At 42.0% G+C, this 27,900-nt stretch overlaps 5 protein-coding genes and 1 long non-coding RNA gene across 11 annotated transcripts; 4 read left to right on the top strand and 2 right to left on the bottom strand.

Annotated features, from left to right (window-relative positions):
* Window positions 1-1,532: 1,532 nt before the first annotated feature.
* Window positions 1,533-4,457, top strand: ifnphi2 (interferon phi 2). 2 transcript variants are annotated; one of them, XM_060040268.1, is made up of 5 exons: window positions 1,538-2,305; window positions 3,061-3,138; window positions 3,415-3,564; window positions 3,932-4,021; window positions 4,338-4,457. In XM_060040268.1, the coding sequence occupies exons 1-5, from the start codon at window positions 2,174-2,176 to the stop codon at window positions 4,440-4,442; spliced, it is 555 nt and encodes a 184-aa protein (XP_059896251.1). In that variant the 5' UTR covers window positions 1,538-2,173; the 3' UTR covers window positions 4,443-4,457. The 2 variants fall into 2 exon arrangements, with proteins under 2 accessions (XP_059896245.1, XP_059896251.1); XM_060040262.1 differs by lacking the exon at window positions 4,338-4,457 and having other exon boundaries at window positions 1,533-2,305; window positions 3,932-4,305.
* Window positions 4,458-4,868: 411 nt separating this feature from the next.
* On the bottom strand, window positions 4,869-9,386 carry nkiras2 (NFKB inhibitor interacting Ras-like 2). Of its 3 annotated transcripts, XM_060040294.1 has the most exons (5): window positions 9,257-9,275; window positions 8,862-8,931; window positions 8,645-8,769; window positions 7,926-8,167; window positions 4,869-6,278 (listed from the first exon to the last, which is right to left on the bottom strand). In XM_060040294.1, exons 3-5 carry the CDS (start codon window positions 8,736-8,738, stop codon window positions 6,036-6,038), a joined length of 579 nt encoding a protein of 192 aa, XP_059896277.1. In that variant the 5' UTR covers window positions 8,739-8,769; window positions 8,862-8,931; window positions 9,257-9,275; the 3' UTR covers window positions 4,869-6,035. The 3 variants fall into 3 exon arrangements, with proteins under 3 accessions (XP_059896277.1, XP_059896265.1, XP_059896268.1); XM_060040282.1 differs by lacking the exon at window positions 8,862-8,931 and having other exon boundaries at window positions 9,257-9,386; XM_060040285.1 differs by lacking the exon at window positions 8,862-8,931 and having other exon boundaries at window positions 9,265-9,313.
* dnajc7 (DnaJ (Hsp40) homolog, subfamily C, member 7) lies at window positions 9,358-18,070 on the top strand. 2 transcript variants are annotated; one of them, XR_009523412.1, is made up of 15 exons: window positions 9,358-9,461; window positions 10,445-10,533; window positions 10,634-10,758; window positions 10,847-10,960; window positions 11,746-11,820; window positions 11,911-12,029; window positions 13,681-13,834; window positions 13,934-14,098; window positions 14,389-14,480; window positions 14,605-14,678; window positions 15,201-15,347; window positions 15,640-15,792; window positions 16,536-16,607; window positions 16,720-17,584; window positions 17,815-18,070. XR_009523412.1 is itself a non-coding variant. In XM_060040194.1 (14 exons), exons 1-14 carry the CDS (start codon window positions 9,388-9,390, stop codon window positions 16,755-16,757), a joined length of 1,491 nt encoding a protein of 496 aa, XP_059896177.1. In that variant the 5' UTR covers window positions 9,358-9,387; the 3' UTR covers window positions 16,758-18,070. The 2 variants fall into 2 exon arrangements, 1 of the variants encoding a protein (XP_059896177.1); XM_060040194.1 differs by having other exon boundaries at window positions 16,720-18,070.
* On the bottom strand, window positions 17,560-19,118 carry LOC132448777 (uncharacterized). The gene is made up of 2 exons (XR_009523423.1): window positions 18,985-19,118; window positions 17,560-18,952 (listed from the first exon to the last, which is right to left on the bottom strand). It is a non-coding gene; the product is annotated as an uncharacterized LOC132448777 (long non-coding RNA).
* odad4 (outer dynein arm docking complex subunit 4) lies at window positions 18,900-22,275 on the top strand. Its single transcript, XM_060040182.1, has 10 exons — window positions 18,900-19,226; window positions 19,360-19,513; window positions 19,677-19,723; window positions 19,930-20,086; window positions 20,497-20,724; window positions 21,031-21,238; window positions 21,332-21,418; window positions 21,531-21,727; window positions 21,916-22,016; window positions 22,103-22,275. Exons 1-10 carry the CDS (start codon window positions 18,900-18,902, stop codon window positions 22,136-22,138), a joined length of 1,542 nt encoding a protein of 513 aa, XP_059896165.1. The 3' UTR covers window positions 22,139-22,275.
* A 493-nt stretch (window positions 22,276-22,768) lies between these two features.
* cnp (2',3'-cyclic nucleotide 3' phosphodiesterase) lies at window positions 22,769-27,878 on the top strand. Of its 2 annotated transcripts, none has more exons than XM_060040137.1 (4): window positions 22,769-22,926; window positions 24,119-25,886; window positions 26,236-26,363; window positions 26,488-27,878. In XM_060040137.1, the coding sequence occupies exons 2-4, from the start codon at window positions 24,137-24,139 to the stop codon at window positions 26,950-26,952; spliced, it is 2,343 nt and encodes a 780-aa protein (XP_059896120.1). In that variant the 5' UTR covers window positions 22,769-22,926; window positions 24,119-24,136; the 3' UTR covers window positions 26,953-27,878. The 2 variants fall into 2 exon arrangements, with proteins under 2 accessions (XP_059896120.1, XP_059896112.1); XM_060040129.1 differs by having other exon boundaries at window positions 22,789-22,926; window positions 24,099-25,886.
* Window positions 27,879-27,900: the final 22 nt, after the last annotated feature.

A 27,900-nucleotide genomic window follows, 5' to 3' on the forward strand; every position in this document is an offset into this window, starting at 1 on the left:
AATCCTGTTTTAAAATGACCCCCACACAATTTGCGTAGTCAGGATGCTCAATGCTCAATCAGCGGAGCTCAGCTCTCCAGATCCCCACAAAAAAAATCCCCCCGTGTGTACCCGGCCTATGGGTGCCCAGGATGAGACATAAAAGTGTACATGCTCCCTTTCCCAACTCCTAGAGATGATCAGGGAAACTAGGTTCTCTTTTGCAGACTGAACACAAAATGTTTATTTTATGGGTAGTTTAGCTTCAGGGGGAGCAAAGCCAAAATAACAAAAAAAAGTACTTGAAAACGAACTAAAATTGAGACAGAGAGAGAGAGAGAGAGGGGAGAGAGAGAGAGAGAGAGAGAGAGAGAGAGAGAGAGAGAGAGAGAGAGAGAGAGAGAGAGAGAGAGAGAGAGAGAGAGAGAGAGAGAGAGAGAGATCAACTACTGGTAAGGAGGGAAAACATGCTCAAATAGCCTAGACTCAAATGACCCAGGGTCATAAGTGTATGTTAATCGGAAATAAAATCAGATCAACCCCATGTACATTTGGTGGTAACTGTAATGTGTATTGTACCCTGACGGTCAGGTAGAAAATAGTTACTTCAGAAATACGTCATGGTCCCTGGGGGAGAACCCGATTAAACTAACACGCTTTCGTTTTCTATTAGTTGTACTTATTCAATTCAGACAAGTTGCCACCCGGGGAGACCCATCTTTAGGCTATAATCTGAGAAAACATAGACTTTGTATTGGTTTCCGTCAAATAAAGAGCTTAATGGGTTTGTTAATGGGATATCGCGTTAAGAATTGTTTTAAGTCCTTGTAGGCTCCCAATAGGTTAAATAGTAATGGTGGGTCATTGGCTTACATTCATATGTGCTGGCTCATTCATATTTTGTATTACGAATGGGGCTGGGTATTTCGGATTCCGTTCATACGGAAGTGCCCGAAGCAACTTCGTCAGAAGCTCAGAGACAAGGAAAGAGAAAGTAAGAAGGAAAGCAAAAGCAATTTCCTTCCTTCCCGATTATCCGCAATAAATGCATAATTTAAAAAATAATTAACAAATAAAAAAAAAACACTGACATACATTTCAGATTCATATGCATACAGTCTGTCTCACTCAGCACTTGTTTTTTGTAACTGGGCTGTGCAGCAACTTTTTCATAGCACACCACTGCCAAAAAGACATAAGACTGACAGACAGACAGACATAGAGAAGACCGATAGGCATGAGACAGTCAGGAAAGCTGGCAGAAAGACTTAAAGAGCACATCAAAACAATATAATGGAAAAGAATAAGGGTAAGTAGGTGATAAGATGTTGAGATCAGGGCTGTGACTATGGTAAATGTATGCATCTTAAATCAAACCCACAACATATATTGGTCTATAGGATGTCTATTGGATTTGACCCACAACCTCCTTTTGTCCCCTTCAATCATTTTTTTTTCTAAATTGATGTAACATATTAAATTGAAGAGAGCTCCACTTTAGAAATAATTCACACATAAGCATAAAATGCTTAAACTTTTAAAATATTTGTAAAGGTATTAATCAGTGAATTGAAACAGGTTGCATAGACCAAACTAAGGAATTGATTCAGAAAATACTTTCAAACAAATTCTGTGTTTGTGGTCCCCACTTAAATAATGAGATTTGTACCCCTTGCCTACAACCTCCTTATCCAAACTCACTTAACTGATTGTTCACTTATCTACTAAACATTGAAAAACATACAGAATCATCAAATAAAAGATGTATACCCCAAATCTCTACCCCCACACCTGAAACCTATACTCAAAATATAGATGTTGAAACCTCAACTACCATTTGGTCAGTTTAAACAGAATTCAAAGCCCCAAAATGAAGACTCTTTTTGTTTGGTAAAGCCCCTCATCTATATTTTTACAGGACATCCTGGCATCTTGTGGTTTATCAAACCACATCAGCTGGCAAAAAAACCAATCAATGCTGGGACTTGTAATTCCCCATCATCTCTTTATAAGCTTCAAATATTTTCCTTAAGACATCAGACTGGTGGTATAGAGCACTATAGAGTAGAAGTAACATTGAGAGAGAGAAAGGGAGTAGAACATAAATAGTGATTTAGTGTGTAGATATTACAGTGATTTAAGGACTTTAGGTTCTGTTGGAGGATTGTTCTAGTGTAGTTTTGTAGCAGTCAGAATGTGGCCTGTCTTCGTGTCTTTGGTTGTGTTGTGCTGGACAGGTGTGTCCAAGTCCTCCATGGAGTGTCCCTGGAACAAGTTTCACCTGGGCCGCATCAACACCAAGATCATCTTCCTTCTTGAAAACATGGTAAGACACACACTCACCACCCCACACACACACACACACAATATAAATAATTGTAAAGCTGCGTAGAGCAGCCTGTTGGCTGACTGCTATTATATTTGAAACGTGTTTTGCCAGGAAAAAGGGGAGGACGTCTCGATGTCTAAGCTTCGATAATAGCAACAAAAGTCGGTTCTTCAGAACTTTTTCGTTATTATGTGAAGCACTATATCCACTCAAGCTACTCCCATCGTCTCTTTAGAACTAAAATGAATCAATGATTATAACTAACATTAGTTTAAGACATTAAATGCGAGAGCTCAAATAAAATTGCAGTTAACTTAAGGTCAGAGGGGCCAGTAATAAAGAAGAAATGTATGTTTCTTACGCAGAGTAGCTTTGAAATAAGTGTTAAAGAAAAGGAGAATTAAATTGATGTTCATTATGAATGTTTTTAACCCCTAGTTCTTAATCAAACTAGGTTGGTCCGGTTTGATTAGTCGAGTCAAATATCAAAATAAATAACTGACACTCTTTTAATCCAGTAAAAACAATTCTGTCCCCCCCTCCCTTGGTCTGTTTGAGGGTCTTTCTTTCCCTCTTTTTCTGTCTTTCTCTCTTTGTCTGACTAATGGTCTGACTCTTTGTCTGTGTGTCTGTGTGTCTTTCTCTCTTTGTCTGACTAATGGTCTGACTCGTTGTCGGTGTGTCTTTGTGTCTGTATGTCTGTGTGTCTTCCTCTCTCTCATTCTCTATCTCTCCTTGTGTGTCGCTCTCAGGGAGGATATTTACCTCGACAGTGTGCGGAAAACCAGACTGCACCTATTTTCCCACAAAATGTCTTCAGTGATGCAACGGTAAAGATGGCCCACCTCTACTGTCTGTCAAGCTCGTCTCTCAATGAGCCATTGCCTTCCCACCTCCTCGTTTCTCCTCTCATGTGCCCTCCTGTCTACTTTTCATCTCCTCTCTACTTATCCTCCCTTCTTCTCATCACCTCTCCCCTCATCTCTTCTAAACTAACCTTCTCTTCTCTCCTCTCTTCCTCCCTCCTCCCTCCTTTCGTCTGCTCTTCTCTTTCTCCCTCTTATCGTTTCCTCTCTACACATCTCTTATCTTCTCTTCTTTTACAGGAGGATTCGGTACCAATGCTTGCCTTAAAAACATTGCAGCTGTTCTCACAAGTTTTTGATGGCAATCAGACCTCGATGCCATGGAATCCGATGAAAGTACAGCTCTTGAACAACCTTGTTTTCCGCCAAACCAACAATCTACAGCAGTGTGTAGGTTCTAGTCCCTTTTTTTGTGTCTGACAGCCTAACATACCACCTCAGGTTGGGTGTAGGATTTAAATTGGCTAGATCTTCAGAAGGTCGGGGTGTCTCATAACTATTCAATGTTTGGGTTTGAATCTTAATACTTGTGGTGAATATTTTGTTGGGTTAAAATCCTAAAATATATGGGGCTTGGAGTTGAAATCCTTACAATGGAATAGCACATACATAACAAAAAAACAGATCAGTAGGTTGTGGGTTTGGATCAAATAGACCAGAAAGTTGTGGATTTGAATCCGCTAGACTAGTCTTGACACTAGTGAATTTGAATCAGTATAGGTTGTGTATTTAAATCCTGATGAATGGGATTGTACAGGTGGACAAGGATGGGGTGACGGATGCAGAGACCCCAGCAACAGCCCTGGCCTCCTTTGCTGATCATCTGGCCATCTTACACACTCAGGAGGTCTGTATTCTATTATATTATATTGTCTGTCTATCTGTCTCTCTACATGGCTTCATGTCTTGTCGGTGGGTCTTCCTCTGCCCATTTGCCTCCTCTTTTTCTTTCTGTCTATCTGCCTTAGTGCCTGTCTGTCGGTCTTCTATATATCTGCCTGGTTTGCAGAAGTGTTCGTAAGTGGTCTATCTACCTCGCCACCTCTCTTCATATAACTGATGCTGTTTTTCTGTCATTCGGAACCAGAAATGTGCTTTAGCTGTGGGTCAATCTCACTCTTCATCTCGCTTCATAGGACTGACGCTGTCCTTCTGTCTTTCAGAACCAGAAGTGTGCTTGGGAGCTGAGACGTTACGAGTTCCGCTTGGCTTTCGCACAGCTCAAGAGATTTCTAGACAATCGAAGGAAACCAAACTCGACCAATTAGCAATGAGAAGATATTCATAATATAACAATGACCTATTCATATGTGGATGAATGTGAGTGTGTGAGTATGTATGCATGAGTGTGTGATTAAACTATATGCAATATTTAAATATTTATTTACTCTAGTACAGATACTTATTTATTTGTTTGTTTATATATTTATATTTATTATTGTTAAATAAAGAATTTAAATAATAATTATGTATGAATTTGCTTTCATTTTATTGTGAAAATGACTGCAAATGGGTAACATAAGGAGGAAAGTTTGGTCACAACAATAAGAGATTTTTTTCTGATTAAAAAATTAAAACATTCAGCTTGAATTCTGTCAGGGATTTATGACAGACAATCACATTCATCCATTTATATAAAAAATAATTTTCCATGTAACCTAACACTACAAACAGTCCCCTTTAAACACATGTCATCATCTCAAAATAATTTATTCTTATCTGCAGAATTTGGTTGGAATGACAAAAAAGACAGACAAGACAATAACATATGCAACTACCCTACTCTACAGCATACATCTCAGAATAAAACAGCACTGTAAAAAATATTCAGTTCAACATTCTGAACATTTACATCAACCAGCATATGCACTGCATATTCATGTGAAATGTCTTGTTTTCCTTTAGATGTGACAATACACTGATAGGAAACCGGTAATTAGATGATGTTCAACAGATAACAGACATTTGTAATGTTGACATTACCTGAAACGCTGTATGACGGCAGAATTGAAAGATCTGTTTTGCTATGCCATCTATTAACATTTTTGATATTTGCATTTTGCCATAGACATTTTCACTTGACTGCTTTTTGAATTCCATCTAGTTAACTGTGAGAAGTTATAGAAGGCCGTCATCTTTGGAATTATTATTTCATAAAATCAGTTACTGTTTCGGGCATCAAGTAAGTGGAAAAACGTCTGTATACTCTATGTAAAAAGGACACGTAACCCGTACTCTATTCTGTTTGAAATAATAAGTAATTCCCTATGACTGAAAAGCGGGCTTATTTTGTGGCAAAATTGTATTTCCACATTACGTTATCAATTACATGTTGTATCGATGTCTTACCAAACATATAAACAAGATTGGTCAACTGTCAACTATTGATTACACTAAAACCACTGGATTCATGCACAGGGTTTACCATTTCACACAAAAATGAATATTTTGCAGCCTTGTACACTGAAATAACAATATTCTAGAGATCTATATAATTTTGGTACAGTATTGAGCAAAATAATAAACAACCTGGCTCTATTAAAGTACTTATTGCAGAGACTACACATGAATGCTATACAATCATGATGCCAAGAGATCTATCAGTGAAGCACTTTTTTTTCCAACATCCTTTGACCTTCAGCGTGTCACTAACTACAGAAGTAGTCAGTTAACTTCTGCATGAGACTTCTGTATTCCCTTAACTCACAGAAGTTAAAATCAGAAGTTACCAAGCTACAGTAGTAGTTAGATACACGTGTCATTTCTGCATTCTATTAACCAACCCCCCCTCCCCCCCCCCCCCCCCCAGATGAATCCAGTGGTCTGTACTCCCTCCTCAGGAACCACCCACCCCTGGCCCCTCAGCTGTCCACGGAGCCGCTGCTCTTGTTCTTGTTGCGACTCAGGGGGAAAGTGGACTTGCTCTGGGGCTGCGTCATCTTGCTGGCCAGGTAGACGAAGGGCTCGATCAGCGAATGGCGGTCCACCACTGAAACCTCCCACAGGCGCACCCTCTCGGCCTTGGCCCAGTTCTGGGCCGTGTTGTGCTCCACCTTCCTCTCACCGTCCCGGTCCAGCTTGTTGCCGAGGACAACGATGGTCACCTGTGAAACGACGTTACATCTTCTTTCATCTCTGATTCCAAAGCACAGCGTGTGGATAGTAATGGGAGCTTTATCTCAATTACAGGAGTATAATAACAATCATTTAATATTTCTAACAAGCCTTTATCTCGCTCTATATGGCTGTTCTATTCACAAATGCATTCAAACACACACTCCCACACCAGTGGTGGTGTCAACCCTTCACAGCTACAACCTGCTGTTTGACAGCAGTTGGGGTCCTGCTCATGGAAACTTAGCCAGAAGGAACCCAAGATCAAACCAGAAACCCTCTAGTAAGTCACCAATTGACCTTTGTATATCTCCAGAGGTACTGCCACCTTGTTCTTATGATACTCTACCACAGGGGTCCGCAACCCTAGGCACGTGTGCCACCATTGGAACGGGGCAGCATACTCATTAGCACACTTTTACAAAAAATGAAATATATATATATTTTTTTTATTATTAAAAAATGTCACTGCTCAATGCATATTCATTGCTACCTATTTTTTTTTTTGCACTTAATTCTGTTTTGGCCATTTTCTCCCAGTGCAAATATGTTTACATTTGTTACAGAAAGCAGAGTTCTGAAATGGGGTCCATTAATAGTTTTTAAACTTATGTTGTGAAAATATTTAAAATATTTTTGCAAGTGGCCTGTATGCATCGCCTTCACATGGTTTTGCAAAGCTGTACATGTCTTAAAGATATTGATGTGGATGGTTCCAACATTCTCATTCTCATCATTTCTCACAATGCAAATATGTTTTTGAATTAGTTTCTGAAAATGGTGTTTTAAGATGTTCACATTCATACCAACAGGTCACATATGCCCTCAACAATTAAAGAGGCTTCTTTTCTCATCTTAGGGAGGGATCCTGAGCCTAGGGAGGCGTCCAGGTCATACAGGAAGCCATTCATCATGTGTCAATTCTAGAGATACGAGCAGTCAGGATGTTCGAGAGACCCAGACGCTCAAGGCCACAAAAGCAAGTGTAATTCCCACACATAGCCACAAGAGGTCAGCAACAAGCCACAAACTAAGTTTTGCCAACACATAGCCACAAGAGGTCAACGCCATTCCACAAACCAAGTTGCAATGCCAATACATATCCGCGAGGGATCAGCACAGAGTACACATATGGGTATCCAGGAGGCGGGAGTTCAGCACCATGCTTAGCCAATCAGAGCACATAACTGAGTCCACGCCTGTCCAGTATTAAAGTCACAACACATAGCCCAGGGGGCCAGAACGCTCCAGGTAACGCATCCATCAGATGCCCTAGTAAGCATATCTCCACGCGGGCCTATACAATTCCCTCCTTTTGCCTCATAGAGACTAGTCCAAACCTTTACAAAATAAAGTGAGGTACAAGCGATCCTGACTCTTTAAAAAATGTCCAAAGAACGCTGCAACAACCAAAAAAACAATTAAAATGTTGATGCATGATTGTGAACTCCATGGAAATAATACAATTCCAGGTCTTCTGGAAATGTTTTTGGTCGATGTGTCATAATTCATCTTAATTTCAAATATATTGTTGCTTAAGGCTCACTCATTAACGAAAAAATGTCAAACTGGCACTGCATGTTGAAAAGGTTGCTGACCCCTGCTCTACCAACTACAGTGAATAGACATGGACCCACCTCTTTCTTGTCTCGCTGCCTGTCGATATCTTTCTTGAGGGCCTCCATGCGTTTAAAGGACTCTTTGCTGTCGATGCTGTACACCAGCACGAAGCCGTCGGCGAAGGAGTAGTAGTGCCGCGGGAACTCCATCCCATCACGGAGGCCCCGGGTGTCATAGAAGCGCACTTGTTCTCGTGTGCCACGGTCTGTCTCAATAGAGCCAATGTAAATGTCCTCCAAGGTCTCCATGGGCTCAGAACCTAACAGAAAAGTTTCAGTATTTCAACCGATATTCCTTTCCAGCAATGATTCAATGGCAGTGTGGAGGAAGTGGTTTAAACGCTTTCATAACGTTTTAAACCACTTCAACCACACTGCCATTGAATCATACAAACATTTACACTAGAATATACAAGGAAAATAAGTAAGTAGATACACACAATTGAATAAGCAGCAATTACTTCGGTGGCCATGTTCCATTGTCACTTAGCATGTTTTATTCAATATAATGCATTTGGCAAAGTAAATTGTCAAGGTTCTATGGTTTCACTTTTAAATGTATAGCCTATAAAATAATCGGCACATTCTTAAATGATAAAGGTTATTATCTTTATCATTATCTTTTTAAAATTGTTAATACCATGGTCTCGCCAGTCTCAAGCAGAAACAGCATAATGGGCCAATAATAATTTGATCTAAATAAATCGATTCAAGACCTTATATGGAAGAGAGCCTACCTGCCACGTGATTGGCATACAGTAGCTGCTCCAGCACAGCCGTTTTTCCAACAGCAGTCAAGCCGCATACCACTACTTTGCAACTTTTCCCCATGATTGGTTATTTCAGCCAGAACATAAGAAACCTGTGAATAGGTGTTCCATGAGAACAGTGCAAGACTCGACGCGGAATAAACATTATAAACAAGTATTATAATAACAACAAACTAATTAAGACCTTAAGGGATGTTTTAAGGCAAGAGAGCCACTTCTGCGCTCCGATTGATCTCCGGACTCTTTACACTTCCCTTTACAGACAAGCCGCAGCATAGCACAACAACTTTTTCATATGACATATTTTACAAATACTGCTGCAGAGTACAAATGCTTATCAGGCAAAAACTGTAAGACTCTTACGTAAACACAAAACCGGGAAAAGCTGTGCAACAAAAATTAGCTCTAGCTTAGCTTTTGCTTTTAAAGAAGTAACCTAGTAAAGGTTTGCCAACATAATAATTCATTATATTGTCAATGTCACATTTCAGCCTAAACGGTACATCTAAAGAATAAACCAACTTTAGAGCTTTGGAAACAAGGAAATAACACAATTTAGCTCAAACGAATCGTACTTACTTTCTCACCCGATTCAATGCTTCCTGTTTACAGATGACGTCTGATGTCTGCAGTCTGCTAAAGGGGAGTGGTCTCCAACAACATAGCCCTTTCTCCGCCCCCACGTCCCGCCCCTATCCAGTATCGGCAAAATGGCGACTGTGGACTGTGATGATGTGAACTCGGACCTTGACATGGACATGCTCAGTGACGAAGAATTGGAAAGGTACCAGTGAATTGTGGTTGTGTTTTGGACAGCAGAGCAGATCATAACTCTCTCGGTGCAGACCCTCAAAAAGATTAGTTTCATGTCGGACTATTACAGCTAACCAGTTAGCTGTTAGCAGTAGTTCTCTCTCGGTTACCTAATACTCTCCACTTTGCTTTGCTTTGCTGCCTCCCAATACTTAAGACACATTACTCTCTGAGGACCGTAGCAAGTGACTGGCTTTGTGTGTATTTTAAGTTATTTGATGGAGTGTGTATGTACGTATATTCTGGATATTTAGTGTGAAGTTACTCGTGTTGTTTGGACGTGATGTTGAATGGCACGAAACGCTTCCAAAAAAAGAAGAGACGGATACCGAACTGCGGTGTCATATATTCCTGGCTCTCAGTACCGTTTATGTAATCGCTGTCATCCAATGTCCACATGTGCAAACGGAATAGGCGAATGGTTTTAGCTGTTGCTATATTAGGCGAGACCCTTGGGCTAGAGTCATACTTGTGACCCACATGATGAATTAAAAGGTAGAAAACCCTCCGGCCCACAGCTACTCCAGTGGCTAACGGGTCACTCTGAGACTGAATGCAAGTGAGACTTATGGTTACAATGAACTGCCTCGTTCACATTTTTTTTTACTGATATTAAATAATATAAATTGAAAAATTAATGACAAAAGCCACACGATAAATAATAATAAACCATGCAATGTTTACGAAGATGAAGAGAATGTGTTCCCAATTGTATTCCTAAATAAATATCCAGCTTAGTTTTGCAATGCGTTATGAGATTTTCGACTTACCAACAATACAGTGTCGTATGTGTGTATCTTTCTGAAGGAATCAGGTCAGCAGAACAATAATACTACAATTTGTATTAGTACTGCGAGTGTGTCAGTGGTGATTCATAATGACAGACTCCTTTCTATCTATTTAGTGCCACATAATTGTATGTGGTCGCATTACTGACAGTTTTCCCGTCTTTAGGGAAGGAGAGAGTTTCAAAGATCAAGGCAATGCCTTTTACATCAAGAAGAATTACTCAGAAGCCTTCAACTACTATACCAAGGCCATAGGTAATAGTTTGATTATGTCTTCTTCGTAGCCACATGTTTTATATGAACTGAAACCACTAGGATAGTAAGTAGGTATCCTTACGTTTTTGATATTTTTCAGATGTGTGCCCCAAGAATGCAAGTTACTACGGGAACAGGGCGGCAACACTGATGATGCTGTGTCGGTACCGAGAGGCTCTGGAGGACTCCCAACAGGCTGTGCGTTTGGACGACACGTTCATGAAGGTAAGCTGTGGACAACACAGCTCTTTGTCGAACCCATATATGAATGTGTTTCCTCTCTGTTTGTAAGCCATCATTTCATTGCTGACAGGGTCATCTACGAGAGGGGAAATGCCATCTGTCTCTCGGCAACGCGATGGCAGCGAAGCGCTGCTTCCAGAGGGTCCTGGAGCTGGAACTTGACAACAACCAGTGCCATCAGGAGGTCGGTCAGTGTAATGGGAGAGAGAGCATGGTCTGACATCCTTTTCCTTATTATACAGCTCCAGTTTTTGACTAGCCTCTGTAAACAAGAGTGTATAATACAGAGTGGTGTAGCAGGAGATTATGTAGGCCTGTAGGGCTACGTACATGTTGGCTTGCAATGTGGATAATCCATTGGATCTACATAATACTATAATATAATATAATATAATAACTCCTTTGTCCCCCGAGCTATTAAACTGTACAACACCTCACACGGAGGTAGGTGGCGGCAAAGGAGGTCGGAGGTCGGGGAGGAGCACCAGGCCTGACCCACCACCCACTACATAACATAACACTACATATCAAACACAACTTGGCTGTTTGATACAGTTTTTCTGAACTGTTTAGACACTCCCGCATGTGAATATCGGCTTGTGTACTATTCTTGTATATTGTTTCCCTGTATATATATTTTTTATATTTTTATCATTTTGCATTTAGTATTTTGCACATTTCTATGTTTGTATTTTATTTTCTTTACTGTTGGCTGTTGCTGGAAGGGCAATTTCCTGAGGAAACCTTCCCAAGGGATTAATACAATTCTTATCTATCTATCTATCTATCTATCTATCTATCTATCTATCTATCTATCTATCTATCTATCTATCTATCTATCTATCTATCTATCTATCTATCTCTATCTCTATCTCTATCTCTATCTCTATCTCTCTATCTAATAAATACAATCATAACACATTTTTATAGTCGATTATTTATCTCTGACCTATACATTTCTGTCTCCAGCTTAAGAATGCAGAATCCATCCTTGAATATGAGAAGATGGCGGAAATAGGATTTGAGAAGCGAGACTTTAGAATGGTACGTTCTTTTATTTAGTAGTTTTGTTGAAAAAAACACTATTCTAATCATGTCAAGCATCAATAGATTGCAAACTTTGGTTCTCTTTAGGTTGTTTTCTGTATGGACCGAGCCTTGGAGTCGGCCCCAGCCTGTCACAGGTTCAAGGTGCTGAAGGCGGAGTGCTTAGCCCTGCTGGGGCGCTACCCTGAGGCCCAAGGCGTAGCCAGGTGAGCAGGAGAGCCAGGAGACGAGGTTCACTAGTGGCAATATTCAGGTTTAAGGTTTAATCTGTTAACAGAGTTACAAACACTTCACCTTTCAGCGTAACCAGGTTTTCTGAATCCAAAATAGATCAGCAACACGGATTGTGTGGATTTGAAGTACAAATATTAATGTGGGGAGGGTCATTTGTGGGCGGGGTTGTTCCACGTAATGTTGCTCTGCAAACTATGCAATCCCAATATAATCAAAAGGATCCAAAAATAAATCCAAAAGATTGAGTTGTTAGGCAGAATTTCTTGATGAATATCTTATCCTGATTGCCTGATAACATACTTGGCTGCGCAGACAGTGATTGCATTTAGGAGTGTTACCGATACCATTGCCTTTTGCAATGTATGGTCCCAGGTCAATAACTTATGCCACTTATTTGGATTAGTAATGCCGTAATGATCCTGTTCAACCCATCAGTTCAGCCCTATTTTAGAGATATTTTACAAATCTCACTCTATTAATCCACTCAACAATGGAGACCTTACAAATACATTTCAAATAGCGAAATATAACATTAACTTTACAAGTTTTCTGGTTTAATAGAAGTTTTGGTATTTTATTTTATTTATTGGTTAACCTTGTACCTCAAGTCTAGCAAGAACGAAGAGCCTGCAAATGAAGGGATTTTTCTACATTATCCTACATTAACACTATATGATGTGTAGCATCATATAGCTTTGGATTGGATGGCATATCGGCCGATATGATTAGTAAGTCATGTGTCCAAATGACAGTTGACTATTTATTGAGGGGAGAAGTGCATATATTAATTTGCCGACGTACATATAAATAACAAAAATGAACACTATGTTTAGTGATAAGGAAAGAGGGGCTTGACATCGTCAGACCAGTTTGCAAATGTGTATTATTCTGGAATCGCTCAGTTCATTTTGATTTCCAAGATGCATTATCAACAATCACTAACCAAAATGCCTATGGATGCTTTAGGATAGACCTACATCCAAAGAAGGCAAAAAATTGAGCAATTCTGCTCATATTAGAGAAAGGAGTCAGTAAAGCAAATATGAACCAAAAATGTGTGATCCTATAAGGATTGTTTTGCCATATCATTTGTTTTCACACAGAAGCAACCATGCTTAAGCATAACTAGATCTTAACATGTAAAGCAAATTTCCTTCAACATTATCTCCAGGGGGACTATAGTTTTGAGAAGTTTTCTGTCTACACGAAATGTTCTCACCATCTTTATGCCTTACCCTTTTGCATCCCTTAATTATACATGGCTCATTACTATACATCTCTGCTAAAAGGGTATGGAAGAAGTACCTTAAAATGTACAATTAATAATTGTTGCAAGACAGCCCATGCGGTTTTCAGGTTACTGTATTTGTTATGACTGAGGATCTTGGTTCTAATACAATTGTAATTCGATAGGAGAATTCAGTTTTAGCCGATCATGAGCGCCAATATCATATGTAATGTGATTCTGTAACTATGGTGATGTTTTAAAAGTATTACAGGTGAAAATAATTCCGATCACTCAATTATTCCTCTCAACCCTACTTGGCAACATACTTCACTTGTTAGTGTTTTTTTTATCTAACTTGTAATCCTTATAGTTTCTTTCTTCTTGGTTAATTGCAGTGATATCCTCCGAATGGACTCCACTAATGGGGACGCACTGTATGTCCGCGGCCTTTGCCTTTACTATGAGGACTGCATCGACAAGGCGGTCCAGTTCTTCGTCCACGCGCTGCACATGGCCCCCGACCACGAGAAGGCTCGCCTCGCATGCAGGGTGAGTTCCCAAATCCACGCGTCCATCAAGAGTATCAAAGCCCAAGTTGCTGTTTATTGTAGCATATTTGAGACGGTATCCTGCCTCTTGTCGCGGCAGAATGCCAAGGCACTTAAATCCAAGAAGGAAGAAGGGAACAAGGCGTTCAAGGAGGGCGACTACGAGGCTGCGTACGAGCTCTACTCTGCGGCACTCACAATAGACCCCAACAACATCAAGACCAATGCCAAGCTGTTCTGTAACCGAGGAACTGTCGGGTCAAAGGTGAGCACTAGGGGCCGGAGAAGATGTATGCATATATATGAGTCGTTTGCCTGTCACACGTATCTTTTTTTGTCCAGACGCAAACCCTTGCACATTTTCTGTCTTGTTTATACATTTATATGCTGATCAGGTGACATTAACAAGGGCATTGTTTTGTCGTATTAGTATTATTATTATTATTAAGTTATAATTTATCAAAGCGGAAGTAACATCTCTGCAAAACAAGAATAGACTCATGGAGCATCTGTCCTCTTCATGCCTGGTAACGTCTTTGCTTATTTCTTTGAAAGTTGAAAAAACTAGAACAAGCTATTGACGACTGCACAAAGGCAATTAAGCTGGACGAGAGCTACATCAAGGCCTATTTACGGAGAGCTCAATGGTACACTATCAGTCAAATATTGATTACTCTTATCAGTATTGGCATTGCGATCATAATTTCAAGTGCGTTGTCCATGGAGTGCAACTGAAGAAATGCCTTTCGTGTTTTACTTGGGCTGCCACAGCTACATGGACACAGAGCAGTATGAAGAGGCAGTGCGGGACTACGAGAAGGTTTACCAGACCGAGAAGACTAAAGGTGAGCTGCCACATGCCATCACTTGCGCCGGGTCATGCCATCATTGATCGCAAAAGTCTGACAACGGATGACTGTAGTCTACCTGTAGGCATCATTGAGCAAGATGCCCTACCCCTACCTGCGATAGAGGGAGAACATTTAGCTAGTTATCGTACGTAGGGATACGTTCGTATACGATTTAGATAGATAGATAGATAAATACTTTAATAATCCCAGAGGGAAATTATTTAATTATTTATTTGGATCGTGATACAAAACCCTCAATAAGTTGATCGTAGTGTATTGACGTTAGCGTTGCCGATATTGTGAATATCTTCACTGTGAGTGACTTGAAAAAACGGTCTTCTTCAGCAGCTTTGTTCTTCAGCTGTTACATATGGATTTCCAGGTTTATTGTGAATTTGTAACAAGGGATACCCCTTGTTACAAGTTCAAGGGTAAAACTCCTAAGCCTCTAAAAATTAGAAATATATAACGTCCCATGGCTAAACGTACTGCTCTATGTTCCTGTTTAATCGGTAGAACACAAGCAATTTCTGAAGAACGCCCAGCTGGAGCTGAAGAAAAGCAAGCGAAAAGATTACTACAGGGTGCTGGGGGTGGACAAGCATGCCTCAGAGGAAGAGATCAAGAAGGCCTACCGCAAGCGAGCGCTCATGCACCACCCAGGTGAAGGATGGCACGCAGAACCATTCACCTCAATCTATTGCTCACTATTCCAAGTTCTCTACAAAATAAGGGTGTATATTACAAAGTCGTTTATGTATAGAATGATTTGGTATTTAAAAAGAAAGGGGAAAACATTTATCAGAGGTTTTATAAGTGAGTTGTATATAATTTCTGTCTTATATAAACAGTGTCATAATAAGAACATTTTTCATAAATAAATTGGCCCATCCAGAAATCATCGATCACGACAACGGCCATTCTTATTTAATCAACATGATTCTTCCATGTCCAGACCGTCACAGTGGTGCCAGTATAGAGATGCAGAAGGAAGAGGAGAAGAAGTTTAAGGAGGTGGGAGAGGCCTTCACGGTGCTGTCCGACCCCAAGAAGAAGGCCCGCTATGACAGCGGTCAGGACCTGGAGGAGGAGGGTGTGAACATGGGAGGTGAGGCTCTGGGCCGGACCTGGAGGCAGAGGGCTTGAATAGGGAGGGCAGACTGGTCAGGACCTGGCGGAGGAGGAGGGTGTGAACAGGGAGTGCGACCGGCCCCTATTCTTATGAGAGGTCAGCCAGTAGAGGTAGTTCCCTCATTTAAATACCTTGGTGTCCATTTAGATAGTAAACTAGACTGAGTTTCCTGACTGGGCTCTCCGTGCACGAACTACACCTGGGAGAGCCCTGAATGAGTGGAGAAGCAGGCTATTAAAGCCCTGCTTCTCCACCTGTTCCTCGGGTGCTCTGCATGTAGTTAATTGGCACCGGCTCCAATGTCCTCAATAGCGCCATCTGGCTTCCAGGGGCGCTGAGCCGGATCCGGGTTGCCACAATACCTATTTATTTGTTGCTTTAGTGTATGTGGTACTGTGCCCTGTCTTGATGTATTTACTGTCCTGTTGATGTTGTGAGTGGCTTGGTGGAAAAAGGATTTCCCCCTTGGGGATTATTAAAGTGCAATCAATCAATCCATCATTGGGGGCAGTCAGGAGAACAATCGCCGGACTCACCGTTCAATCCAAATTCATTCAATTTTGTCTACCAAGATTATGATTTATATTGGGTATTTATTAGCTGTATAAACATATGTATTAATGTGCTGTTGAATATTTGGTCTTCCTAATTCTGTAATGCGATTGTTTGTGATGGCTATGTAAAAGCTGTGTTGTTGTTTTTTTTTTTATCTTTGACAGACTTCGATGCAAACAATATATTCAAGGCGTTCTTTGGAGGCCCTGGGGGCTTCAGTTTTGAAGGGAATCCGTGTATGTACCCAAAGGCTGTTCTTCTACTTTTCATATATTTGAAACTTTCCCAAGAATTGTATAAATACTGCTTATTTATTTCACTTACCTCTTTTTTATCTTTTAATTTCAGCATCCGGACCAGGAAATTTCTTCTTTCAGTTTGGTTAATAATCCCAGAGGATTTCTGTACTTATTAATTCGCTACGTCAGGACACTTCTACACACAAAGCCTACTCTTAAGTTACACATTTCGCCATTTTAAATTGAGAACATAGTCTCTCTCTTTCTTAACGCCTGGGTGAATGCTACCTTCCCTGAAATTACAACATGCATCAAAATAGTAATAATCACCTGGCAAGAGGCCTCAAACTAAGTTGACAACCCTTACTACGACTTTTGTTTTTTTGTTCTCTTGAAGGCAACTGAAGTGAGACTCAGGAACAGCATTGTTCCTGTTGGGGAAAAAAAGGAAGAAAATGATGCCAAAATGAATCGACTTTGGGGTTTTCATTTGATGGCAGACACTGCAGTGACTGCATTGGGGAGAGTGGGGATGTGTGATGTCCTGGGGACCCAGAGACACCAGTGCTTCGGGCACACTATTGCCAAGCTTCCCTCAGCATCACTGCAGCGCATGTGTTCTCTGCATGAAGCTAGCCCCCCCCTGTCACTGTATAACCCCGCCCTGAGCTCCATGTATTGTAGCTGGAGCAACGTGTTTGTTATTTTTCTGTGTCTGCCAGAAATAGCTAAATTTTAATTTGGCTTAATTCTGCCAGCGTTTCTGTCCTGGTAGCTGGAAGACCCCAGACTTGCACGGTAACACACGTGCGGCCTTAGCGCGGTGGAGAAGAGGGCAGCAGAGAGATTAGCTATGCTTGTACTCGCCATTACCCTTGCGTTTTCCTTCCATAGCGGTTTTTATGTTCCTCATTGCCAATCACCTTTTGATGCTCTGTACATTTTACTGGAATGTAAAGTGTTTATTTATGATGGTTAGTAGCCCTTTTTTATTTTGATAATATGTATATTTATTGTAAAAGAAAAATCTGTCGACTCTTGAGTGTAAAAGTTGGGTTGGACACCTGTGATAAGCAAGCATGACTGGAATAAACTCAGGAGATACAATTAGGCTTTGCTTGTTTTACACTAATGTGGTTCATGTGCTGACTATATTCCTCAAATGTGACGCAGACTCCTGATTTTTTTTGTTTCTCTTTTACAGATGACCATCAATCTGTATTTACATTTGAAGTACACGGAAGAAGGTTTTGCTAATTGTCTGAAGTTACATAATTATGGCACCCTATAATTTAAACTCTACAGTTGCTTACTAATGTTGAGTTTTGAGTGTTTCATTCACTTGGCGTTCCTAATGTAGTAGGACAGTATCCTCCTTTTTGCTTTGGTAGCAAAGAAATCAACTGACTGAGACATTATCAAACATGGAAATAAAGTGGAACTCTGAAGTAACTCCTCAACTCTGGTCTTTGGTCTTGATTTATAACTACAGCCTGCTTGATTGTTACCCTATAGTTTGTATTAGCTATAGCCTATATGTAATATTTAATTTATTAAATTAGTAGTAGGTTATGAGCAATGGAAATGATTGATACCAAGCTATGCACATCAATTCATAAGCTACCAAAATATAATCAAATAGATATTTCAAAGAGAAGTACACATACATAGGCAAGTGTTTAGAGTGGTAGCCTACGTTATAATGTCATGTAACTTACCCCATGGTTGGCATTCAGGCGCTTATCGGTTATTTAAATCATACTTGCATCTAGATGACCACAAGAGGGCGTTGGTCGATCACCGTTCGTGTTAGTGCGGTTGCTAGGACACCAGACCATTGACCTAAACTTTTAAGTGAGGTAAGGCTAACTACGCCAAACTAGTCTATTATTATTATTATATGTAACAGAAATTCTGCATGCAAATGTCAGACTTAGAAGTTGACCAAGGACCCCGGAGCACATTCCAGACCTATATGGCTGAGGGGGACCAGTTGTTCCTCAAAGGCGAGTACATGAAGGCAAAAGCAAGCTATTCAACGGTAAGCTGAAGACATTGCTGAATCCTGCAGCTTCGGTCCTTGAACTGTTTCCAATTTAATTCATTTTTTAAATAGTTTGGTGCTGCCTCGATTTCTTTCTAAGAAAACAAGTAAAAAGAATAACATGGTAATAATAACCATATTCTAAGGCCTGCATACACCTGTTCCTAAACTGCGTACACCTTTTCCTAATATGCGTCCACTTCCTGCGTTTACCCGTTCCTTACCTGCACCTAACCTGTGTTCACATGTTCCTTACCTGCATCAACCTCTTCCTTACCTGTTCCTTACATGTGTCCACCTGTTTCTTACCTGTACATTGCCATTGTCCACCTGTTCCTAACCTGTACATAGCCTGTGTCCTCCTGTTCTTAACTGTTCCTTATCTGTGGCTAACCTGTGTCGTCCTGTTCCTAACCTGCATTCTCCTGTTCTTTGTTGAGGCATTGATTCTCAAACCAGAGGACAAGAACTGCTTTGTTGCCAGGTCTAGATGTTACTTAAAGATGGGGGATACTGACAACGCACTCTCAGATGCAGAGACCTCCCTCAAAGAGGACAAAGAGTTCTTCAAGGTGAGATTAAATAAACGTTGACATCACCACAAAGTGCACCCTACTTTTATATCGCTAGACAGCACAACTCTTAATTAAATAGAGATAGAGATAGATCTGATAGAGAAAAAGCATGACCTTTTCTTTCCTTAAGGGGCTGTACCAGAAAGCTGAGGCCTTATACACCATGGGGGACCTTGAGTTTGCCTTGGTGTTTTATCACAGAGGCCGCAAACTGCGTCCAGAGCTTGAAGAGTTTAGACTCGGGATCCAGAAAGCACAAGAGGCGATTGAGAACTCTGTGGGCAGTAAGTCACAAAATGATGTAAAAAAGTATTAATTTATAGGAGCACTGGTTCTCATAATTTGGTGGGAAGAGACATTTGTTTATTTATTATTACTTAGTAGATTTGATTTATTAGTCGAAAATGTATATTGTACTTGTATTTTATTATTCCTTGTCTTACCCAGAAAAACTTGAGAACAAAGAAGACCTCTCATCGTTCTGTAAGGGGGAGGTGAGATTTTTATCCTAAATTAGAATACTGGAGCAAACACAGATAACAGAAATGTGCAGCATTACTGCTGAAAGAATGAATGAGTTTATTACCTGATATAGTTAGACCAGATAAAGGCAATACAATAGCCAATTGTTCCTTTTACCGTGTGGTCACTGACTACCCACAGTATTGAACTATAATTTCATAAAAAAAAACCTTGGCAGGTTAAGAAAGGGCAGCCGGTGACGGCAACCCAGCCTCAGAGGAGACATGTGAAGCAGCAGAGCCAAAAGAGTGCTAAGGTGGAAAGAAGCAGCAAACAGCTGCTTGGAGAGCTCTACAGCGACAAGGAGTATCTGGAAAAACTATTGAAAGACGAAGGTGTTGTGATTTTTGTCAGCCGTTTTGTTTGGATTGCATTTGACAACCCCAACATAATGTTTGTATTTTAAAGGACATCGTTGTATACGATATGGTTTACAATACTAAAAAGTTCTGACAAAAAGATATCAAAACATGCCGGCCTTAATTATGTTATATATCCCTTGAATTTATCATTGTTGTTTTTCTCCAGTTTCAATTGTTAATAATTGCTTAAAAACTGTGGGAGAGGGCCAGAATAATGCTGTGGTTCAGGTGTGGGACTCTGCCCACAAGAGATATGATTTAAAATCTGCACACTACCTGTAGGCATCCTTGAGCAAAATGCCCAAAACTAGCCATCTGCTCCTTAATAGGCAACAATGTAACAGTGTGTGTCTAGGGCGTCAACATCTCCTTCTGCTCTCCAGACTTGGCAAAGGTGAGGATGCGTGGCGGAGAGTGCCTGCAGGATCTTATCCTCCATAGTGTTGGCTACCTTGACCGCCGCATTGACTTCTGGCGGCAGCAGAAGTTGATCTACGCGCGGGAGCGAGACCGCAAACTCATGCAGGAGAAATGGAGCAAGGGCCGTCTTCACAGCTCACCCTCCGACCCCACCCAGTATGTGCTGAAGAGCCTGGAGGAGATTGACGGAGGTGACATGGATGAGGGGGATGATAAGTGCTGGGGACTAAGATAATCATATTTATAATTATAATCATTCATTGCACTTGCATAGAACTATTCAAGGCCCTCAAAGCGCTTTACATAGTTTGTGTGTGTGTGTGTGTGTGTGTGTGTGTGTGTCGGGTCACAGTGGAGGGCTGATTAATGGAACTATCCAATTCGAGCCCAGGGGATGATGAGGGGGCCATGTTGGTGTGAGGGGGGAACCGTTTGGGAATTGGGCCTGAACGCCGGGGTTAAAAACTCCTTCTCAGCTGTTGTTGCTTGTTGGTTAGCGCTGACCTCTGGGAACTTGGAGTGGAGTCTGAAGGAGGCCCGCCACGTAATGAGGACAGTGCAGGGTTGGCCGGAGGAGGATCTGCCCAATAGAAACGAGGTGCTGGCCAACCTGCACTCCTGCATCGGGAACGCCCTGATGGACCTGGGCAAGATGGACCAAGCACTGACTCAGTACCAGAAAAGCCTACAGCTGGCAATACACAGGTGAGTAGATCAAGGAGACCTTTGTATTACAATGGTCAGTGTGTGTGTGTGTGTATGTGTATATATATACATAACCCCATGATGATCACACAGTGAACTGCCTGATGCAAAGTCCCAGGCGCTGGACAACATTGGTCGAGTCTATGCCCATACCGGGAAGTTCAGCGAGGCGATTAATGTGTAAGCAGGCAACACTGGATGTTGTACAAAAGCATATGTGTGTGTGTGTGTTTGTTGATTGAACAACGCACAGATGAATGCAACTGGCATTGGCCATTCCTTCACTTTTTAGGTGGGAAGAGAAAATTCCATTGGTTCGTGACAGCGTGGAGAAGACCTGGTTGTTCTATGAGATCGGACGCTGCTACCTGGAACTGAAGCGTCACACAGAAGCGCGGGAGTATGGCTGTCGATCCCTTGACACAGCAGAGGAGATTGGAGACGACAAATGGCTGCTCAATGCCAGTGTTCTGGTGGCACAGGCAGATTGTAATTATTTATATAGTACAAAATACATTACAAAGTACATTAAGTACTCAGTATTAAGTACATTTAATATTGCGTATTATATTTTGACCTGTAGTGACCTTGTGGAATTAATCCACCGTGTACGGTTAGATTCTTAAACCTATCGCCTATTTTCTCTTGACTTCTCCTTTTCGTCCTTCTCTTCTCAGTGCACCTTGGGGACTTCCAGTCCAGCACGTCACACTTTGAGGAGGCCTTGAAGCGAGCTAAAATGCTTAAAGACGACTCTGCCGTTGATGCCGTTCAGAAGGTTTTTAGTCTCCATCTATCCGTCCATCTTCATTCAGAGTCTGTTTTTTCATTAAGATGTCCTCACCTAATTGTATTCTCTTTCAGGCCCTCTTCTTGGCAAGACAAAATTCTGTGAAATAACGTGTGGGGTTACTTGACAGAAGGCATGACGATTCAATAAAAGAGACCAACCACTACCTTCATGTTTCTGATCATCATCTTTTTTTAAGGAGTTTGGAGTTGTCTAAATAATCACATTAAAAACAAACCTATTTGTCTCTTTGTCTATTTTTACTGACCAAAATACCATGAATCGAAACCAACTTACTTTCCATATGTTGCTGCTACAACGTGTTTATGGAAATGTTGCCATTATCACTTGATTATGTAAATGTTGCCCAATAAGAACAGACCTTTGTTTTCATGACTTGTGTGAAGATATGGTCCAGGCTATGCTCTATTTTCCACTGGATTAGGTTTCTAACTTAAATTCATTTGGACAACTATGTGTTATGTATCATAAGTAATGTGAAATATAAAAAAATCGGTATATCAAAAATATGGAAAATCGTGTAATCTCTTTGATATGTAACCTACTTCCTCTCCTTTAGCATTAATATCTTAGAATATTAATGATAACACAATATCTCACGGTTTAATATATATTCACTATTCTGTGATGATTTTTTTTTATAACCATAGCGTTGATTACAGTCCATTGTGTGCGATGTTGCCCAGCCGCTACCTCATCTTCCTCGATCATGGGCGTATCCCTGGCTCGACGCTCTTGCGCATGCTCACTAGTTTAGGTTTTGTTTCTTGTACAGCAAAGCCTTCATACGGGAGCTAGCTTTGCCCTGTCATTGTAGTAAAACAAGCGTGTGTGGTCAGTCAACGATACCACAGTCATCTCTACTGCTGCATATTTGGTAAGCTTCAACAAACAAAAGCCCTTTAAAAATAAAATAAACTCGTTTGAAACTTACTTTCTCCAGTTAACCGTTTGTTGTGTCCTGCACTTCAACAGTTTATCGTTAGCTTATTAACTGCAGCAGGCGTAGTACTCGGATATGGCTCGATATTTTTTGATGACTGCCATGCTTTTTTCCTGAGTATTTGTCTGGCGGAGCGCTTAATGTGCGCATGCCACTCCCCAGCCACATTGCACATGTTTTAATATGGGAAACCGTTGTATCTTTATCTTCAGTTCAAATGTTGTATGATTGTTTGTGGTGGCGTTTTCCTTTTTCAAATCACAGTCCAGTTTGGCATGGAGGTTGAATATATGAACAATGTGATGGCCAACAAAAGGATGACCACGCTTTCTCTGCGCCATTTAAACTCATATCTCAAGCCTTGTGGAATTACCATATGTCGAAAGTGTTTAGTTATTCTTAACATGTACACCTGCTACCCATACCCTTCAAACTAGTTGGAAAATGCTACTTGATTATCCATTACTTTATTTTTAAAAAGTAACACTTTCCTTCATTCTGTCAACCATTTGTAAACTCCAATATCGTTGTATTGGATTAAAATAAATCTGTAAATGATTGAAACTCAAAGATTATATTCAGACCCTTTACTGATGTAAACCATGACTTGAGTCTTTGTCTAGGCCTATCTCTAGCCTAAACCATATAGATTGACGTTCAGATATGATTATTTATGACGTTTTGTTCAACTCGTCGTCCTTTCTTAAACCATTATTTAACTCATTACGTTAGATTAAAATAAAACCCACATTTGTAGCTTGTAGCAAACGACAGGTGTTGCCTTAATCGTTTTCTCTCTGCAGTACTCGTACCAGCAACCATGTCTAAACGTCATTTAATCGCTATTAACAGGGCAACCATTTGAGATAGCAGGATATATTTAGTGGGGCTCACAAAGATTTTGGGAAGTTTTCCTCGCAGTGTACACTGAATTAGTTAAACATTAATGAAAAAGCTCCACTCGTGAAACTGGCAGCACACTGCAACATTATTTGCTTATTATCCACCCACCCCAAATAGTTAAAAAAAAATGATGTTCTTAACCCATATTAATGATCACAATGCTACTGTTGCTGTAATTGCCTTTGTATTTTTCTAACTTTAAGGCATATGGTGTTGTGTTCAGGTTTAAAGAAACCAGAATATGGATGCTGACAAGTGCCAAGGAGATTCCAACACAATGTCTGGGGAGCTGGAGAGTAGCCTGGAAAAGATGGATGTGTCAGAAACCAAAGAGCAGGAGGAGCCCTCGGCTGTGGTGGAAGAACCCGAGCATGTGGCAGTAAATGGGCATCCTACGGCAGAGCTGTCCCCCGTGAACAACAAACAAAATGACGGTTTTCCAGAAGTGCCAGAATCTGTGGTGCAATCTGCAGAGACAAAGGCTGAGGATACATCGCTGATGGAAACGGTTGAACAAGGCGTGCCATCGCATGTGTCTGAGAAGGCAGAGGAACCGGTTGGAACCGAAGCGCCTTCTGAGGCAGTGCCTGCTCAACCCCAACCCGTTGGTTCACCAGAGAAGGTCTCTGAAGCGCCTGAACAGGAGATGCCAACCAATGTTGCTGAGATAGTGGAGGAACCTCTGGGGGCAAAAGAAATGTCTGAAGTGGTTCCCACCCAACCTCAACTGGATGGATCCCCAGAAAAGGTCTCTTCAGCTCCTGAACAATACATACCCCAGGACACGTCTGAGAAGGTGGAAGAATCTATGGGCGCAGAAGAACTGTCCAAAGCTGTACTCACTCAATGCCCACCTGCTGGGTCTCCAGAAGCGGTCTCTCCTCCTGATGTAATCACAATGGGCACAGAATTTGAAAAGCTCCAGCTTGAACAGCAGCTATCAGTAGAGAGCGATCCTGAACCAAAAGTGGAAGAGCTGGTGCCAGAACTGGTCGATCAAACATCACCTGACTCGGACAGAGTGGTGCCGTTAGTGGAAATCCACAAAGAGGAGATGCCAGCACCTACAGTAGAGGTTTTGATGGACACGCCCATAGAGGAGATGGCTGTGGAGAATGTGATTGCAATCGAGTCCCCAAAGGAGAAGGCAGTGGAAGAATTTCCGTTGAATACTATAGATGTCCAAATGGCGAGTCCTGTTGAGAGTGAGTCAGGGAAGGACGAGTGTTCCAAGGAACTCGTGCAAGCTGAGTCAGCTGAGACTGTGCAGTCCGCTGAAGTGTCGGACACAAAGGTCGTGAAGGAAGAGGAACCCAAGAAACAAGCCGAGCCTGATTTAACCGCGGCTGCTGCCGTGGACCAGAATGAGCAGGAGGAAGCTAATGTTGATCAGCCCACCAAAGGGGGGGCCGAGGCCCCTGCTCCGGGCTCCCTGGCGTTCCCCCTCCTGGAACACGAGCAGACCAAAATGGCCCTTCGTGCCTCTCGCACACTGGTTGTCCTCGGTGGCCTCCCTGGCAGTGGCAGAAGCTTCCTGGCACAAGCCATCGCAGACTCCTATCAGAACCTGTGCTCTGTCGTTCGGGCTGACGACCACGACGTCACGTCTGCAGATGGCTTCAAGGCCCTGGATGAGGCGGTGATCGCCTGCTGTGTCCCGGCCACGGGCGCCTCGATGGTGGTGCTGGACTACACCAACCATATCCACGATCGCCTCGCCCGCCTGGCCCAAATCGCCCAGCAGAACGGCCGGGTGGTTCTGTTCTTGGAGCCCCGTACCCAGTGGTGCCGGGACGCGGCAGAGTTGGCCAAGAGGACCAGCCGGGTACTCGACGAGGCCCAAATGCAAGTCATGAAAGTGGCGCTCGAAGAAGCCTGCATCCCACTTTTCTTTGCGTGGTTCCTCCTCCAGGACAAGATCAAGTGCACAGCCATGGACTTTCTGAAGACCCTGGACAGCTTGGATGCCTTCAAGAAGCACTTGGCTGACTGTGAGTATTTATACTCCAGTAGCTGTAGATACGGTTTGAGTCATGAAGAGAGCTAGTTAGAGCAAAAGAGAAGTCAATCGCACACCTGTTATTGACGGGTACAATGGTAGGGAAATCAGGGGGGAGATGCCCTGATAGGTCAGATATAGCTGGGAGAGATCTAAAGATTGCAGGCAGGCTCAGTCAGCTCGAAACCAGATAGTGTCAGAGCATTTGACTAATATGGATTGCAAAGAAATGATAATGATTCATGCCTTAATTCAAAATACTGCAGCCACTTTTTTAAGGAGGGTAAATATAGAGTGGTTATAATGACGATGGAACTAATCATCCTTGAATTGTATTGCAGTCCCTGTGGAAACTGAGAAGGAGGTGGACTTGGAACAGTACTTCAAATCTAATTGGTCCCTGCACTGCACCACCAAATACTGTGGTAATGGCAAGGCAAAGGGAGCAAAGGAATACGCTGAACAGACGGTAAGAAACCAAAAAGGGTACTTGGTTGCAACATGTAATCATAAAATGGCTTAAATCATTATGACATTCTATTTCTTGACTTCCTCGTTTGCGTTCTTCCCTGTTTTTGGTTTCCTCTCCGCAGGCCGTTCAGGACATGTACGGCACTGTGTCCGAGCTCTCTCTCACAGCCCTCTTTGTGACCCCACGCACCGTGGGGGCCCGGGTGTCCCTCTCCGAGGCCCAGCTGGCCCTGTGGCCGGCCGACGCCGAGAAGGAGGCGGAGGCCGACGTGCCCGGGGCTGGGGCCCTGCCGCCGGGAAGCAGGGCCCACATCAGTCTGGGCTGTGCAGAGAAGGTACAGCCCGTCCAGACGGGCCTGGACCTGCTTGACATCCTGGTCCTGCTGCAGTCCGGCCAGCAGGGGGAGCTGGTGGAGGAGATGGAGCTGGGGTCCCTGGTCTACTTGGACAAGGGCCGGTGGCTGCTGACTCTAAGGGAGCCAATCTCGGTCCAGGCCTGCTTCTCCAGCTTCTACAAGCCAAAAGAGGCAGACGAGACCAAACGAGAGCCTGAGAAGAAGAAGAAGGCAAAGTGTTCCATTCTGTAAAGTGTGTCTGTTGGGGGTTGGTCAGGGTGACTGAGGTGTAATTGGGGGTAGGTTCACTCTGAAGAGGAATTGTGTGTGGGGCTTTTTAGGGTTTTTCGCTGCGACGACGCTAAAGAGAAAAGAAAAAACGACGACGAGCTGTGTGCCTTTTTCACTGTTGATTTTGCACTGCAACCCAAATTGCCTTCGATACGTTTAGGTCAGGCTTATCTGGTGTTGTCAAACATAGCAGTGCCAGAGTTGCACAACTATTGCCTAGTAGATGCAGTTTTACACCAACATAGTACCGCTTCACTCACACCCCTCATGAGGTCTCTGAAACTTTAGCTTTCCAATCTTTCTGGAATACTCCTGTATCTTACAGTTCAAGCGATGCACTAGGTGTCTGCAATGCATGCGACTAAAAGGGTAAACCGTAGACAAATCCTTGTAATACAACCCGTTTTCCAATAGGTAGCTTTGCATCATTGATATAATCTGTATCAAGTTGCTTATTTTGTTGATGTGTAGCTGTCATTTCTGTATTAGTGTGTGTCTTAGGAGATCATAATGGAAGTAGAATGTTGGTCTTGTCATTAGTCCTGTTAGAATGTGTGTTGTCTGTAGTGTGGTAACCTTGTTGAATGTTTGCGCTGTGCTTCGTTGCAAGGGCATATGAATTTTGTCATTGGCTTCAACAACTTGCACTTATTCTTTCAATCTCTTAACCCACATCGATGCTGAGCAATGTTTTGAAACCACAATGCCGCATAACTGATGCATTCCTTCCCCTGGAACACCCAATTTATTGTCTTCCCTTCAGTTTGAGTCTACTTTAAATGACTGTACTTTTTGTATGGCAAGTCTGGCTTGTGTAGCTCTTATGAATCACTATTTTTGCACTTGTTTTGTACATTTAATAAAGGAAGTGCTTTGCTCCAAAGAAATGGTGTATTGTGTTCCCCCACT

Source organism: Gadus macrocephalus, chromosome 2 (assembly GCF_031168955.1).
Source record: "Gadus macrocephalus chromosome 2, ASM3116895v1".
Taxonomy (NCBI): domain Eukaryota; kingdom Metazoa; phylum Chordata; class Actinopteri; order Gadiformes; family Gadidae; genus Gadus; species Gadus macrocephalus.